The sequence below is a fragment of the Gavia stellata genome, chromosome 24, assembly GCF_030936135.1.
Source record: "Gavia stellata isolate bGavSte3 chromosome 24, bGavSte3.hap2, whole genome shotgun sequence".
NCBI classification, from domain to species: domain Eukaryota; kingdom Metazoa; phylum Chordata; class Aves; order Gaviiformes; family Gaviidae; genus Gavia; species Gavia stellata.
In genome coordinates this window covers 7,455,676-7,472,828 of record NC_082617.1, presented here as the reverse complement: position 1 = coordinate 7,472,828, position 17,153 = coordinate 7,455,676, and the positions used below count along the sequence as shown (strand labels likewise).

The 17,153-nt window shown below is 48.8% G+C and overlaps 1 protein-coding gene across 1 annotated transcript; it reads left to right on the top strand.

The window, feature by feature from the left end:
- The first annotated feature begins 2,980 nt into the window (after positions 1 to 2,980).
- LOC132319128 (splicing factor C9orf78 homolog) lies at positions 2,981 to 15,692 on the top strand. The gene is made up of 8 exons (XM_059829046.1): positions 2,981 to 3,063; positions 5,092 to 5,159; positions 6,031 to 6,141; positions 6,903 to 7,091; positions 10,316 to 10,426; positions 11,199 to 11,397; positions 14,581 to 14,717; positions 15,490 to 15,692. The coding sequence occupies exons 1-8, from the start codon at positions 2,981 to 2,983 to the stop codon at positions 15,690 to 15,692; spliced, it is 1,101 nt and encodes a 366-aa protein (XP_059685029.1).
- The last annotated feature ends 1,461 nt before the right edge of the window (positions 15,693 to 17,153 follow it).

Sequence of the window (17,153 nt, the reverse complement as noted above, 5' to 3'; positions counted from 1 at the left end):
GCCCGCTCAGCGAAAAAACAGCAGATGATTATGACAAACTGAAGAAGATTTGTAGACAATACTGATGAATGTGAACTGTAGTCTTAGTAATTGTTCTTATTTTTCACTAATAAAGCATTTTTTTGTTGTTGACCTGAAACCGAGTTGGGGAGTCACTGCCTTCACATGCTGGTGTTGCCTACAAAGCGTTTCTTGTGATCGTGGAGTGAATCAGTTTGCAGGTGATTGCGAACTCTTTGGTCGGTAAGATCTTGTATATAACTTATTTTGAGCGATAAAGGAAGTTTTATAAGGACATGAGCTTTCATGATTGGCATTTTTTAGTGATAAAACAAACTTGCTTTCACAGCTTCTTTCACCCTCCTAAAAAGACGGAAAAAAGAGCGCCTTTAACAGCAGCAGTGCTGTTTGCCTTGTCAATGTAAAGGGAAGGTTTAAAGCCGGTTTGCTTGCATGTAACTTTGTGAGAGACTTCTTGTTTGTTCCCAAGGGCCTTTGCTGTGCCGAGTGTGAAGGCTGAGATGCTGCAGCCGTGTGTTCAGTGCCGCTGCTCCTCAGCCTGGCTTGCAAGTGCTGCGGGAGAAATGACAGCGTTGGCTGTGCCTGGCGCTGCCTCGCTGGGTCTGTCGTTGGCACAAGAAACGAGGGCAGATACAGAGCGCCGGGGATTTTATATTTATGTAAGCTGTGGTTGTTGGTATGTTTTTCTCCCTGCAGGGTTATTTCTCTATAGCTCACACTGTGCATGAGGTACGCTGTGGTCAGCAAAGGACTCCCCACAACCAACGTAAGGACAACCAATGTAGTGAGAGAAAAGCGCAAAAGTACAACGGGCACCACAAATTAGGGCCTTCAGAAAATAGCCTGCAACTCCAGTCCCACCAGCAGCTGCAACTTCCAAATGCATCTTGCCAGTTTTCTAACCTGCTCTTTATTCAGGGCCCAGAATAAGATGGAAAATTGGAATTCCTTGACTTAACAAGGAAAACCTGGAACCAGGTTTGCACCCACGTCAAGGCTCCCTTCCAAGGCAATTGCTCCAATGGGCAGCTCACCTGAGCAGTCCACAACGCCTGGGCATTCCAGTGTAAAAATAAACTGGCCCTGCCCACCCGCATGCCCCTTGTCATTCCTTTCTGCCTCGCTGCCCTGAGCAACGTCTTCTGAGGTCTCATGCTTGCAGCCTCCCTTCCCAGTTGCCTCCCAGTTGCCGGCAGAGGCAGGACCCAGCCAACAGTCAGGGCTGGGCATTTTATTCATTCCTCTCGGGACTGCCAGGGGGCAATCGCCTATGAGGAGCAAACTGTTACATCTTGGCATATTCTGACAGCGTTAGCCTTCAATCTCGGGAGTCTTTTCCTTGGAACCCATCAAAAAATGGTGCATAGTTCTACTGTGAACCCCCTCTTTACTTCCCGCTCTTCTTGGGTTTTTTCAGTACAATCCTTCCTTTCTTTTTTCCAGAGGCTGTTAAGGAGAAGTCCCACCATATCATGCGCACAAATAGCAAGCCATTTTTACCTGAAGACAAGCCCAGAGATTTGGTCCCACAGCTCCACAAGACTGGCAAGTTCCCTGCATATTCATGACAAAAGAAGGTTGGTTTGCTTGGTTGGTTTTTAAGTAACCTAGTCCTTCAGGAGCGGCGAACTTCTCTGTAAGACAGGCCTCGCCAACCTGCAGCTCACAGTATTTCGTTTCTTAGTATCACACGCCCAATTAAATCTACGCTTTGCAGCATTTTAGCTAAGTGGCACATTTGAGCAGGATAAAATGACAGTGAGAAACAGATCAGATGGGGTCGACAAAGGCTTACTTTATGGGACCTGTGCAGGGTACGTCAGCGTTGGAATAAGAGTTGCTGCCGCTCCTCTACGGAGATAGGCAGCGTTTTCTCCAAAAAGCAAACATGCAAACCCCCGCACGATAGCTAAAAGGGAAAGGACTGACAATCTGAACACCCTGTACCTTGGATTTGAGCAGCACATCACCCCTGGTCACCTCTCCTATGGAATCCAGGTGAGGACAGATGTCTCTTGTATCCGTCATTTTCACCAACGCTCACCTGCGGGGCCGTGATTTCCTAAGACAAGAAAGGATAGTTCCTTTCAGCTACATGGCAGATTTGCTCTCACAGATTGTAAGAAGATAAATTAGCATGTCTTGCATCTTAGAGATTATGATACCCATCCTTGAGGTTCAGAGATCAAAGCAAATCTCAATCTGGAGTCAGCCATATTAGCTAGCACAGTTCTGACCCGTTGTTGAGTGGCTGCATTGTGGTCTTGTAGGGAAGTGAGCAAGGCAACGGGGAGGAGAAGGAAACACAGGACTAAATTCCACGGTAACTGCAACCTACTTTCTGTTGCTGAAATTTCTGCCAAACACAGGGTCTCTGCCTTCTACCCTAACACATTTCTTGCGATAGGTTGGGTTTTTTCTTAAAACAACTGTGCGGTTTTGTGCCAAAGCTACAGCCAGCTGCCGAGAATTTCAGATACATGCAGATTCACGGTCTGCGGAGTAACTGTTTGTACGAATCAAAGAAGTCCTAGCACTGTTCCTCCGCAAAACAAGTACCAGGTCCTCTCGCTCATCTTGCATAACCTCCCAAGAGAAAGGAGTATCTGCAGCTCTTCTTAGCGACATTTTATTCTTGCCATACTGAAGAAAGACATATTTACTGAACTGCCCTACTGACAAGGAAGAACCAGAAACCAGGCGCTTCTGACTCTTAGCTGGACGTTTGCACCGCGCGCCGTGTGGGAAAGACAGGGTTTTATGTAGAACAGGCACAGGAGACCAGGTTTTAACACAGATTTATTCCTGGAGGTTACGACACAATGGCGCACCTACAAATTTAGCTTTTAAGACAAAAACACCTTCAGGAACTCCCCCCTCACCCCATTACGTTGATCCTCAAGCGCAGCAGACCCCCAAAATACAAGTCCGGCCCTGCTGGAGCGCAGCAGCTGGCGCCATGCGGACAAGAAGTCCTTCCACCGGTAGAGGAAGGACTCCGAGGGAGGAGGAGGAGGACGAGCAGCTTGCTGAGGAGGTCAGGTGGGTCAGGAGATGGCAGAGAGCCCAGCTGGGCAAACTGCTCCCGGGGCGTAGGGGTGCACCCAGCCCTGCGGCCGTTGGGGATGGGGACAGGACCCCGGGTCTGCATTAGTCCAGTGACACTGTGTCCGGTCATGTCACGCCGTCGTGTCATGTCGTCGGACCATCACGTACCTCTGTTGTGATACAGCGTTGCGTTACGTCACAGCGTCGTGTTACATACACCGCTGTATAATGGCTTCGTTGTGTCACGCCATTATTTCATCACGTTGCTGCGCGACGTTCTCTCCCACTGCAACATTCCACTGCCAGAGCCTTCGCCGCCGTGCCACTGTCACGTCGTGCCGTCGTGTCCGGACGCAGGCTCACACAGGACTGTGGCACAGCTGCCTGAGCGGAGCCCTCTCCTGTGGCCATGGGTGGGACGCCACACGGGTAAGGGCTCGGGCAGGGGGCAGAGGGACGCTGGCTCGTCCCTGCGGGTGTAGCGGGGGTGTCTGAACCTGCCGGAGCTCCGGCCATTCTGGGACGTGGGTGGTCTACTCCACAGAGACTTCTCATCTGCCTCCCCCCTTCCTCCGGGCTGTGCCGGCCCGGGGAGGAGAGCATTTGTAGCGGGACAGCCCTGGAGCCGTCCTGGGACAGAGCGGGGGCCACCCAGAGCAGCCCTCGGTCACAGTGGGCCGACACAGACCCTCTCTTTCTGCTTGGCACCTGCCCTCTCGCTGGCACTGCGCGTGATTTCTAACAGTGACTTCTCTTCTGCTTCTGCCTTGTGGAAATTGGCACCCACAGGTGGTCCCTTTATTTTTCAGATCCTTGCAGTCCAAGCAAGGCCTTTCGTGTTGGTATTTTCTCTCTGAACAATATTTTATGATGCATAGTTCATGGCAGATACCGGAAGACATGCATAATTAGGAAAAGTCCAAGTATCTGAAGACGTTCAGAATGCCTGCCAGTCTATAGAGAGAGACTTGTGATTTAGATTTACCATAAACCACCTTCTGAGTCACTCATGCACTGCTGTATCTTGACAACCACTCAGCTGCATCATATTCACTTGAGAGCTGCTGCTAATTTTGCCACAAATTGAGTGCTTCCTTAGTGTTCCCCCTTCTCCTGAGAAGTGGCTCTCTTCTTTTGTTAGCTAGGGCCATTGTTGAAGAGGTAAAGGTGCCCCGCATTAATTCATCTCACTTAGTGGCCCTCCGTTTTACTGTGAGGCGAATATTGTCTGGAGATCTTAATGGACTAAGACCAGTGATCCTCAGCTTGGTCTTCCCATTTTGGTTCTTCTTAAAGCCTTTCCACCTCTGGGTGCTTCTTTCCTCAGCTGAGGGAAGACATCTGGAAGGGACACGTCCAGCAGTTGCCATGTGGTTTTTTTCTCATTGCTTAAAGAAATGGAATTGCTTAACTCAAGTAAAAGAGAACGTATCTCTCTAAGCTGTAACCAGAGAAGTGGACGCTGATAGGCAGAAGTTTAAGGCCAAGCCTGCCTAGAAGGTTCAGGGTTGACTGCAGAAAACCAGATTGAGTTAATTAATTAAAACCAAAGCATCAAGTGCTAAATCAAATGATTTTTCTTCAGGTTAAGTGTTGGGGAAGCCAACGAAGTTCAGAGCCTCACAATGGAACTGAGTGGGCTGAGGTAAGGGATGTGAAGTTGTGTTTTGTCTGACGGTGTAATGCAACAGTAAATTCCTCTCTTGTCGTGTGCCTCCTTTCGGTAGAAACCATTACATGTTGGATAGTGCCCAAACCATCTTCTTGAGAGAGGAGTTTCTACATTAAAGCCTGAGGATGGAAAAGAGGGGGACTTTGGGACAGGTGCACAGTGTCAGATTACACTCAGCAAAGGCTCTTCTGTATCCCAGCCATGAAGAAACAGATTAACCAGATGTTGTGTTGCTTTGAAGAGCTTAACATAATGCAGTTTAGCCAGTCACTGTTACCCTAACTCGTCAAATTAGTTAAAAAAACCCCACAAACAAATGCAAACCTGTAAACATTGTGGTTTCCACTTAGCATTAATGAAGAGGACAATCTAAACCTGGGACCTTCCATCTCAGCTGAAACCAACAGGCGGGATGAAGGTGCTAACATGTAAGTTGTGCTGCGTTGTGCCTGGGGTGTTGAATTCGGGGTTGGGTGTCCCCTCACAATTTCTTTTTTTCTCTCTTGGATCCTGAGTCGCCCCAGAACATCTTCCCAGTTCTCGCTGAAACTTCCACTTGCCCTTTCACCTTCTGGCTGCCAGACTTGAGAAGGCTTTTTCAGGGACAAAGATGGGCGGTGCCAACCAGCCAGCCTGGCATTCGATACCAGTGGGAGCCTTCCCTCCTGGTTGTGAAAGGGCTTGGAGGATCTGATCATTTCTTGGACAGTTGCTCTTGCAGTTGATCTTAGCAGAGCTGTTTTGGAGGGATTATTCTTTCCTCTCTCCTAGCTATCGGGACAGTGGTTCACAGATCTGGTGGTGATGTCCTGCACTGGCAGGACGGGCAACCGTTGATTGGCAGAGCAGCGGTAGGGCTGGATTACACAGCCCCAGTTTGGCTCTGTGATGGGCTTGAGCCTTGCTCTGGATTAGCGCGGTGTCTAGCACAGCATGTTCTGCACAGTGATAGGGCTCCAGTGCAGCTCCACCGCAGGACTTCTGGGAGAAGGCTCTTCATTTTTGTGACTTGAATCTAGCTGCTTTCTGGAGCATCAGTTTATGCCCTGCACTGAAAGAGGATGCACTAATGATGCGAGCTTCCCTTGGGCCTTTGAAACAAGGCGTCGGTTGCTATACAGCACTGCTTCCTCTCTCAAAAAACACATCCAATACCATAGCAGTGCCCTTACTGTCCCCCAAATCCTTCCACTTAGCACTTCCATGCCTTCTACCCTTTTTGAAGACGAATGAGTAGTTTTTCCTTTGTTTTTCTTCTTCTAGCGCAAACATAAAAAACACCACCACAGCTGAAGAGGCCAAGGCCAAGGTGCTGGCAGAGGAGCAGAACAGAAAGACAGACAGCAAAACTTCCTTTGCTATCACCAACACGGCTGTTAACTCTGTCCAGCCCAACAGATGTAAGTCTTGCGGAGCTCTCCTCACCCAGGTGTGACCCTCTCCTCTGCTGAAGAAAAGCAGTCAGTCGGGACAGAGTCTGATGTGGGACAAATTAGTTCATCTATCAGCACAAGCAGCTGTCCGATTCCTTTTTCTGGCGTGCTCATATAGACCCCATCTGGCTTGGTAGTATGTCCCTCTCCTTGCTGAGGGACATAACGACTCACGGCTTGCCTGTCTACTCTTGAACTGCCAGCTGACACTGCCTCCTAGATTTCAAGACTTTTTCTTTTCAGTTGCGTCTTGAGCGTGGGCCGGAAAGGCCCGCCTCGTCTGCGATGATAAATGATGGTTTATAATCAGGCGGATCCATTTTGTAGGCTGCCAAAGCAGACAGGTGGTCGAGCAAACATAGACCTTACTAGGCAGGAGATGGGAATGCATTTCCAGGAGAGCCTCTCCTACTGCAGTCATCGGGAGGAAAGGCAGCCTTCTGCTGTGTCTCACCATGCTTTCAGGGGTGATTTGGAGGCAGATTGGTGTGTCTTTAGAGATGCCCAAGGGCGGAGTAGCAACGGTCTCAACTGAAACGTGGTGCCAAAGCTGGCTGACCACGGTTTGATGAAAGCTGGAAGAGCAAGGGGTGCAAGGTTGGGAGCACTGACAGCTCAAGCAGTAACCTTTCACACAGCACGGGGCTGTAGAAGGGAAGTGGTGGAGATAAGGAAGTGTCTCCTGTGAAAGGACAGGGAAATAATAGTTCCTTCTCTTTCTTTTGAAGGGTCTCCTCCAAATCGCAAGCGACCAGCCAATGAAAGAGCAGGAGATGATTATTATTACAAGAAATTCAAGAAGATGAAGGCACTGGAAATAAGACGGCCTCCTCTTCCTTTAGAACGGTCTGCTGCAAATCGCAAACGCCCGCTCAGCGAAAAAACAGAAGATGATTATGACAAACTCAAGAAGATTTGTAGACAATACTGATGAATGTGAACTGTAGTCTTAGTAATTGTTCTTATTTTTCACTAATAAAGGATTTTTTTGTTGTTGACCTGAAACCGAGTTGGGGAGTCACTACCTTCACATGCTGGTGTTACCTACAAAGCATTTCTTGTGATCTTGGAGTGAATCAGTTTGCAGGTGATTGCGAACTCTTTGGTGGCTAAGATCTTGTATATAACTTATTTTCAGCGATAAAGGAAGTTTTATAAGGACATGAGCTTTCATGGTTGGCATTTTTTAGTGACAAAACAAACTTGCTTTCACAGCTTCTTTCACCCTCTTAAAAAGACGGAAAAAAGAGCGCCTTTAACAGCAGCAGTGCTGTTTGCCTTGTCAATGTAAAGGGAAGGTTTAAAGCCGGTTTGCTTGCATGTAACTTTGTGAGAGACTTCTTGTTTGTTCCCAAGGGCCTTTGCTGTGCCGAGTGTGAAGGCTGAGATGCTGTAGCCGTGTGTATTATGGCTTCGATGCATCACGCCATTATTTCATCACGTTGCTGCGCGACGTTCTCTCCCACTGTAACATTCCACTGCCAGAACCTTCGCCGCCGTGCCACTGTCACGTCGTGCCGTCGTGTCCGGACGCAGGCTCACACAGGACTGTGGCACAGCTGCCTGAGCGGAGCCCTCTCCTGTGGCCATGGGTGGGACGCCACACGGGTAAGGGCTCGGGCGGGGGGCAGAGGGACGCTGGCTCGTCCCTGCGGGTGTAGCGGGGGTGTCTGAACCTGCCGGAGCTCCGGCCATTCTGGGACGTGGGTGGTCTACTCCACAGAGACTTCTCTTCTGCCTCCCCCCTTCCTCCGGGCTGTGCCGGCCCGGGGTGGAGAGCATTTGTAGCGGGACAGCCCTGGAGCCGTCCTGGGACAGAGCGGGGGCCACCCAGAGCAGCCCTCGGTCACAGTGGGCCGACACAGACCCTCTCTTTCTGCTTGGCACCTGCCCTCTCGCTGGCGCTGCGCGTGATTTCTAACAGTGACTTCTCTTCTGCTTCTGCCTTGTGGAAATTGGCACCCACAGGTGGTCCCTTTATTTTTCAGATCCTTGCAGTCCAAGCAAGGCCTTTCGTGTTGGTATTTTCTCTCTGAACAATATTTTATGATGCATAGTTCATGGCAGATACCGAAAGACATGCATAATTAGGAAAAGTCCAAGTATCTGAAGACGTTCAGAATGCCTGTCAGTCTATAGAGAGAGACTTGTGATTTAGATTTACCATAAACCACCTTCTGACTCACTCATGCACTGCTGTATCTTGACAACCACTCAGCTGCATCATATTCACTTGAGAGCTGCTGCTAATTTTGCCACAAATTGAGTGCTTCCTTAGTGTTCCCCCTTCTCCTGAGAAGTGGCTCTCTTCTTTTGTTAGCTAGGGCCATTGTTGAAGGAGTAAAGGTGCCCCGCATTAATTCATCTCACTTAGTGGCCCTCCATTTTACTGTGAGGCGAATATTGTCTGGAGATCTTAATGGACTAAGACCAGTGATCCTCAGCTTGGTCTTCCCATATTGGTTCTTCTTAAAGCCTTTCCACCTCTGGGTGCTTCTTTCCTCAGCTGAGGGAAGACATCTGGACGGGACACGTCCAGCAGTTGCCATGTGGTTTTTTTCTCATTGCTTAAAGAAATGGAATTGCTTAACTCAAGTAAAAGAGAACGTATCTCTCTAAGCTGTAACCAGAGAAGTGGACGCTGATAGGCAGAAGTTTAAGGCCAAGCCTGCCTAGAAGGTTCGGGGTTGACTGCAGAAAACCTGATTGAGTTAATTAATTAAAACCAAAGCATCAAGTGCTAAATCAAATGATTCTTCTTCAGGTTAAGTGTTGGGGAAGCCAACGAAGTTCAGAGCCTCACAATGGAACTGAGTGGGCTGAGGTAAGGGATGTGAAGTTGTGTTTTGTCTGATGGTGTAATGCAACAGTAAATTCCTCTCTTGTCGTGTGCCTCCTTTCGGTAGAAACCATTACATGTTGGATAGTGCCCAAACCATCTTCTTGAGAGAGGAGTTTCTACATTAAAGCCTGAGGATGGAAAAGAGGGGGACTTTGGGACAGGTGCACAGTGTCACATTACACTCAGCAAAGGCTCTTCTGTATCCCAGCCATGAAGAAACAGATTAACCAGATGTTGTGTTGCTTTGAAGAGCTTAACATAATGCAGTTTAGCCAGTCACTGTTACCCTAACTCGTCAAATTAGTTAAAAAAAAAACCACAAACAAATGCAAACCTGTAAACATTGTGGTTTCCACTTAGCATTAATGAAGAGGACCATCTAAACCTGGGACCTTCCATCTCAGCTGAAACCAACAGGCGGGATGAAGGTGCTGACATGTAAGTTGTGCTGCGTTGTGCCTGGGGTGTTGAATTCGGGGTTGGGTGTCCCCTCACAATTTCTCTTTTTCTCACTTGGATCCTGAGTCGCCCCAGAACATCTTCCCAGTTCTCGCTGAAACTTCCACTTGCCCTTTCACCTTCTGGCTGCCAGACTTGAGAAGGCTTTTTCATGGACAAAGATGGGCGGTGCCAACCAGCCAGCCTGGCATTAGATACCAGTGGGAGCCTTCCCTCCTGGTTGTGAAAGGGCTTGGAGGATCTGATCATTTCTTGGACAGTTGCTCTTGCAGTTGATCTTAGCAGAGTTGTTTTGGAGGGATTATTCTTTCCTCTCTCCTAGCTATCGGGACAGTGGTTCACAGATCTGGTGGCGATGGCCTGCACTGGCAGGACGGGCAACCGTTGATTGGCAGAGCAGCGGTAGGGCTGGATTACACAGCCCCAGTTTGGCTCTGTGATGGGCTTGAGCCTTGCTCTGGATTAGCGCGGTATCTAGCACAGCATGTTCTGCACAGTGATAGGGCTCCAGTGCAGCTCCACCGCAGGACTTCTGGGAGAAGGCTCTTCATTTTTGTGACTTGAATCTAGCCGCTTTCTGGAGCATCAGTTTATGCCCTGCACTGAAAGAGGATGCACTAATGATGCGAGCTTCCCTTGGGCCTTTGAAACAAGGCGTCGGTTGCTATATAGCACTGCCTCCTCTCTCAAAAAACACATCCAATACCATAGCAGTGCTCTTACTATCCCCCAAATCCTTCCACTTAGCACTTCCATGCCTTCTACCCTTTTTGAAGATGAATGAGTAGTTTTTCCTTTGTTTTTTTTCTTCTAGCGCAAACATAAAAAACACCACCACAGCTGAAGAGGCCAAGGCCAAGGTGCTGGCAGAGGAGGAGAACAAAAAGAAAGACAGGAAAACTTCCTTTGTTATCACCAACACGGCTGTTAACTATGTCCAGCCCAACAGATGTAAGTCTCGCGGAGCTCTCCTCACCCAGGTGTGACCCTCTCCTCTGCTGAAGAAAAGCAGTCAGTTGGGACAGAGTCTGATGTGGGACAAATTAGTTCATCTATCAGCACAAGCAGCTGTCCGATTCCTTTTTCTGGCGTCCTCATATAATATAGACCCTGTCTGACTTGGTCTTTTTCTTCCGTCCATCAGCAAGGAGAGGGACATAACGACTCACGGCTTGCCTGTCTACTCTTGAACTGCCAGCTGACACTGCCTCCTAGATTTCAAGACTTTTTCTTTTCAGTTGCGTCTTGAGCGTGGGCTGGAAATGCCCGCCTCGTCTGCGATGATAAATGATGGTTTATAATCAGGCGGATCCATTTTGTAGGCTGCCAAAGCAGACAGGTGGTCGAGCAAACATAGACCTTACTAGGCAGGAGATGGGAATGCATTTCCAGGAGAGCCTCTCCTACTGCAGTCATCGGGAGGAAAGGCAGCCTTCTGCTGTGTCTCACCATGCTTTCAGGGGTGATTTGGAGGCAGATTGGTGTGTCTTTAGAGATGCCCAAGGGCGGAGTAGCAATGGTCACAACTGAAACGTGGTGCCAAAGCTGGCTGACCACGGTTTGATGAAAGCTGGAAGAGCAAGGGGTGCAAGGTTGGGAGCACTGACAGCTCAAGCAGTAACCTTTCACACAGCACGGGGCTGTAGAAGGGCAGTGGTGGATATAAGGAAGTGTCTCCTGTGAAAGGAAAGGGAAATAACAGTTCCTTCTCTTTCTTTTGAAGGGTCTCCTCCAAATCGCAAACGTCCAGCCAATGAAAGAGCAGCAGATGATTATTATTACAAGAAATTTAAGAACATGAACGGACAGGAAACAAGACGGCCTCCTCTTCCTTTAGAACAATCTGCTGCAAATCGCAAACGCCCGCTCAGCGAAAAAACAACAGATGATTATGACAAATTCAAGAAGATCTGTAGACGATAGTGATGAATGTGAACTGAGTTCTTAGTATGTGTTCTTATTTTCCACTAATAAAGGAGTTTTTTTGTTTTTGACCTGGAACCGAGTTGGGGAGAGTCACTGCCTTCACACGCTGGTGTTACCTACAAAGCGTTTCTTGTGATCTTGGAGTGAATCAGTTTGCAGGTGATTGCAAACTCTTTGGTCGGTAAATTCTTGTATATAACATTTTCAGCGATAAAAGAAGTTTTATAAGGACATGAGCTTTCATGATTGGCATTTTTTAGTGATAAAACAAACTTGCTTTCACAGCTTCTTTCACCCTCTTAAAAAGACGGAAAAAAGAGCGCCTTTAACAGCAGCAGTGCTGTTTGCCTTGTCAATGTAAAGGGAAGGTTTAAAGCCGGTTTGCTTGCATGTAACTTTGTGAGAGACTTCTTGTTTGTTCCCAAGGGCCTTTGCTGTGCCGAGTGTGAAGGCTGAGATGCTGCAGCCGTGTGTATTATGGCTTCGATGCGTCACGCCATTATTTCATCACGTTGCTGCGCGACGTTCTCTCCCACTGCAACATTCCACTGCCAGAGCCTGCGCCGCCGTGCCACTGTCACGTCGTGCTGTCGTGTCCGGACGCAGGCTCACACAGGACTGTGGCACAGCTGCCTGAGCGGAGCCCTCTCCTGTGGCCATGGGTGGGACGCCACACGGGTAAGGGCTCGGGCGGGGGGCAGAGGGACGCTGGCTCGTCCCTGCGGGTGTAGCGGGGGTGTCTGAACCTGCCGGAGCTCCGGCCGCTCTGGGACGTGGGTGGTCTACTCCACAGAGACTTCTCATCTGCCTCCCCCCTTCCTCCGGGCTGTGCCGGCCCGGGGAGGAGAGCATTTGGACAGCCCTGGAGCCGTCCTGGGACAGAGCGGGGGCCACCCAGAGCAGCCCTCGGTCATAGTGGGCCGACACAGACCCTCTCTTTCTGCTTGGCACCTGCCCTCTCGCTGGCGCTGCGCATGATTTCTAACAGTGACTTCTCTTCTGCTTCTGCCTTGTGGAAATTGGCACCCACAGGTGGTCCCTTTATTTTTCAGATCCTTGCAGTCCAAGCAAGGCCTTTCGTGTTGGTATTTTCTCTCTGAACAATATTTTATGATGCATAGTTCATGGCAGATACCGAAAGACATGCATAATTAGGAAAAGTCCAAGTATCTGAAGACGTTCAGAATGCCTGTCAGTCTATAGAGAGAGACTTGTGATTTAGATTTACCATAAACCACCTTCTGACTCACTCATGCACTGCTGTATCTTGACAACCACTCAGCTGCATCATATTCACTTGAGAGCTGCTGCTAATTTTGCCACAAATTGAGTGCTTCCTTAGTGTTCCCCCTTCTCCTGAGAAGTGGCTCTCTTCTTTTGTTAGCTAGGGCCATTGTTGAAGGAGTAAAGGTGCCCCGCATTAATTCATCTCACTTAGTGGCCCTCCGTTTTACTGTGAGGCGAATATTGTCTGGAGATCTTAATGGACTAAGACCAGTGATCCTCAGCTTGGTCTTCCCATTTTGGTTCTTCTTAAAGCCTTTCCACCTCTGGGTGCTTCTTTCCTCAGCTGAGGGAAGACATCTGGACGGGACACGTCCAGCAGTTGCCATGTGGTTTTTTTCTCATTGCTTAAAGAAATGGAATTGCTTAACTCAAGTAAAAGAGAACGTATCTCTCTAAGCTGTAACCAGAGAAGTGGACGCTGATAGGCAGAAGTTTAAGGCCAAGCCTGTCTAGAAGGTTCGGGGTTGACTGCAGAAAACCAGATTGAGTTAATTAATTAAAACCAAAGCATCAAGTGCTAAATCAAATGATTCTTCTTCAGGTTAAGTGTTCGGGAAGCCAACGTAGTTCAGAGCCTGACAATGGAACTGAGTGGGCTGAGGTAAGGGATGTGAAGTTGTGTTTTGTCTGACAGTGTAATGCAACAGTAAATTCCTCTCTTGTCGTGTGCCTCCTTTCGGTAGAAACCATTACATGTTGGATAGTGCCCAAACCATCTTCTTGAGAGAGGAGTTTCTACATTAAAGCCTGAGGATGGAAAAGAGGGGGACTTTGGGACAGGTGCACAGTGTCAGATTACACTCAGCAAAGGCTCTTCTGTATCCCAGCCATGAAGAAAAAGATTAACCAGATGTTGTGTTGCTTTGAAGAGCTTAACATAATGCAGTTTAGCCAGTCACTGTTACCCTAACTCGTCAAATTAGTTAAAAAAAAAACCACAAACAAATGCAAACCTGTAAACATTGTGGTTTCCACTTAGCATTAATGAAGAGGACCATCTAAACCTGGGACCTTCCATCTCAGCTGAAACCAACAGGCGGGATGAAGGTGCTGACATGTAAGTTGTGCTGCGTTGTGCCTGGGGTGTTGAATTCGGGGTTGGGTGTCCCCTCACAATTTCTCTTTTTCTCTCTTGGATCCTGAGTCGCCCCAGAACATCTTCCCAGTTCTTGCTGAAACTTCCACTTGCCCTTTCACCTTCTGGCTGCCAGACTTGAGAAGGCTTTTTCAGGGACAAAGATGGGCGGTGCCAACCAGCCAGCCTGGCATTCGATACCAGTGGGAGCCTTCCCTCCTGGTTGTGAAAGGGCTTGGAGGATCTGATCATTTCTTGGACAGTTGCTCTTGCAGTTGATCTTAGCAGAGCTGTTTTGGAGGGATTATTCTTTCCTCTCTCCTAGCTATCGGGACAGTGGTTCACAGATCTGGTGGCGATGGCCTGCACTGGCAGGACGGGCAACCGTTGATTGGCAGAGCAGCGGTAGGGCTGGATTACACAGCCCCAGTTTGGCTCTGTGATGGGCTTGAGCCTTGCTCTGGATTAGCGCGGTGTCTAGCACAGCATGTTCTGCACAGTGATAGGGCTCCAGTGCAGCTCCACCGCAGGACTTCTGGGAGAAGGCTCTTCATTTTTGTGACTTGAATCTAGCCGCTTTCTGGAGCATCAGTTTATGCCCTGCACTGAAAGAGGATGCACTAATGATGCGAGCTTCCCTTGGGCCTTTGAAACAAGGCGTCGGTTGCTATATAGCACTGCCTCCTCTCTCAAAAAACACATCCAATACCATAGCAGTGCTCTTACTATCCCCCAAATCCTTCCACTTAGCACTTCCATGCCTTCTACCCTTTTTGAAGATGAATGAGTAGTTTTTCCTTTGTTTTTTTTCTTCTAGCGCAAACATAAAAAACACCACCTCAACTGAAGAGGCCAAGGCCAAGGTGCTGGCAGAGGAGGAGAACAAAAAGAAAGACAGGAAAACTTCCTTTGTTCACACCAATATGGCTGTTAACTATGTCCAGCCCAACAGATGTAAGTCTCGCGGAGCTCTCCTCACCCAGGTGTGACCCTCTCCTCTGCTGAAGAAAAGCAGTCAGTTGGGACAGAGTCTGATGTGGGACAAATTAGTTCATCTATCAGCACAAGCAGCTGTCCGATTCCTTTTTCTGGCGTCCTCATATAAAATAGACCCTGTCTGACTTGGTCTTTTTCTTCCGTCCATCAGCAAGGAGAGGGACATAACGACTCACGGCTTGCCTGTCTACTCTTGAACTGCCAGCTGACACTGCCTCCTAGATTTCAACACTTTTTCTTTTCAGTTGCGTCTTGAGCGTGGGCTGGAAAGGCCCGCCTCGTCTGCGATGATAAATGATGGTTTATAATCAGGCGGATCCATTTTGTAGGCTGCCAAAGCAGACAGGTGGTCGAGCAAACATAGACCTTACTAGGCAGGAGATGGGAATGCATTTCCAGGAGAGCCTCTCCTACTGCAGTCATCGGGAGGAAAGGCAGCCTTCTGCTGTGTCTCACCATGCTTTCAGGGGTGATTTGGAGGCAGATTGGTGTGTCTTTAGAGATGCCCAAGGGCGGAGTAGCAACGGTCTCAACTGAAACGTGGTGCCAAAGCTGGCTGACCACGGTTTGATGAAAGCTGGAAGAGCAAGGGGTGCAAGGTTGGGAGCACTGACAGCTCAAGCAGTAACCTTTCACACAGCACGGGGCTGTAGAAGGGAAGTGGTGGAGATAAGGAAGTGTCTCCTGTGAAAGGACAGGGAAATAATAGTTCCTTCTCTTTCTTTTGAAGGGTCTCCTCCAAATCGCAAGCGACCAGCCAATGAAAGAGCAGGAGATGATTATTATTACAAGAAATTCAAGAAGATGAAGGCACTGGAAATAAGACGGCCTCCTCTTCCTTTAGAACGGTCTGCTGCAAATCGCAAACGCCCGCTCAGCGAAAAAACAGAAGATGATTATGACAAACTCAAGAAGATTTGTAGACAATACTGATGAATGTGAACTGTAGTCTTAGTAATTGTTCTTATTTTTCACTAATAAAGGATTTTTTTGTTGTTGACCTGAAACCGAGTTGGGGAGTCACTACCTTCACATGCTGGTGTTACCTACAAAGCATTTCTTGTGATCTTGGAGTGAATCAGTTTGCAGGTGATTGCGAACTCTTTGGTGGCTAAGATCTTGTATATAACTTATTTTCAGCGATAAAAGAAGTTTTATAAGAACATGAGCTTTCATGGTTGGCATTTTTTAGTGACAAAACAAACTTGCTTTCACAGCTTCTTTCACCCTCTTAAAAAGACGGAAAAAAGAGCGCCTTTAACAGCAGCAGTGCTGTTTGCCTTGTCAATGTAAAGGGAAGGTTTAAAGCCGGTTTGCTTGCATGTAACTTTGTGAGAGACTTCTTGTTTGTTCCCAAGGGCCTTTGCTGTGCCGAGTGTGAAGGCTGAGATGCTGTAGCCGTGTGTATTATGGCTTCGATGCATCACGCCATTATTTCATCACGTTGCTGCGCGACGTTCTCTCCCACTGTAACATTCCACTGCCAGAACCTTCGCCGCCGTGCCACTGTCACGTCGTGCCGTCGTGTCCGGACGCAGGCTCACACAGGACTGTGGCACAGCTGCCTGAGCGGAGCCCTCTCCTGTGGCCATGGGTGGGACGCCACACGGGTAAGGGCTCGGGCAGGGGGCAGAGGGACGCTGGCTCGTCCCTGCGGGTGTAGCGGGGGTGTCTGAACCTGCCGGAGCTCCGGCCGCTCTGGGACGTGGGTGGTCTACTCCACAGAGACTTCTCTTCTGCCTCCCCCCTTCCTCCGGGCTGTGCCGGCCCGGGGAGGAGAGCATTTGTAGCGGGACAGCCCTGGAGCCGTCCTGGGACAGAGCGGGGGCCACCCAGAGCAGCCCTCGGTCACAGTGGGCCGACACAGACCCTCTCTTTCTGCTTGGCACCTGCCCTCTCGCTGGCGCTGCGCGTGATTTCTAACAGTGACTTCTCTTCTGCTTCTGCCTTGTGGAAATTGGCACCCACAGGTGGTCCCTTTATTTTTCAGATCCTTGCAGTCCAAGCAAGGCCTTTCGTGTTGGTATTTTCTCTCTGAACAATATTTTATGATGCATAGTTCATGGCAGATACCGAAAGACATGCATAATTAGGAAAAGTCCAAGTATCTGAAGACGTTCAGAATGCCTGTCAGTCTATAGAGAGAGACTTGTGATTTAGATTTACCATAAACCACCTTCTGACTCACTCATGCACTGCTGTATCTTGACAACCACTCAGCTGCATCATATTCACTTGAGAGCTGCTGCTAATTTTGCCACAAATTGAGTGCTTCCTTAGTGTTCCCCCTTCTCCTGAGAAGTGGCTCTCTTCTTTTGTTAGCTAGGGCCATTGTTGAAGGAGTAAAGGTGCCCCGCATTAATTCATCTCACTTAGTGGCCCTCCGTTTTACTG

Bases quoted from the DNA above. Each gene is read 5' to 3' on its own strand.
- LOC132319128 (XM_059829046.1), top strand. From the start codon at position 2,981: ATGCGGACAAGAAGTCCTTCCACCGGTAGAGGAAGGACTCCGAGGGAG. The intron at 3,064-5,091 runs GTGGGTCAGGAG...GTTTCCACTTAG, and splicing joins CAGCTTGCTGAGGAGGTCAG to CATTAATGAAGAGGACAATC. The intron at 6,142-6,902 runs GTAAGTCTTGCG...TTTCTTTTGAAG, and splicing joins CTCTGTCCAGCCCAACAGAT to GGTCTCCTCCAAATCGCAAG.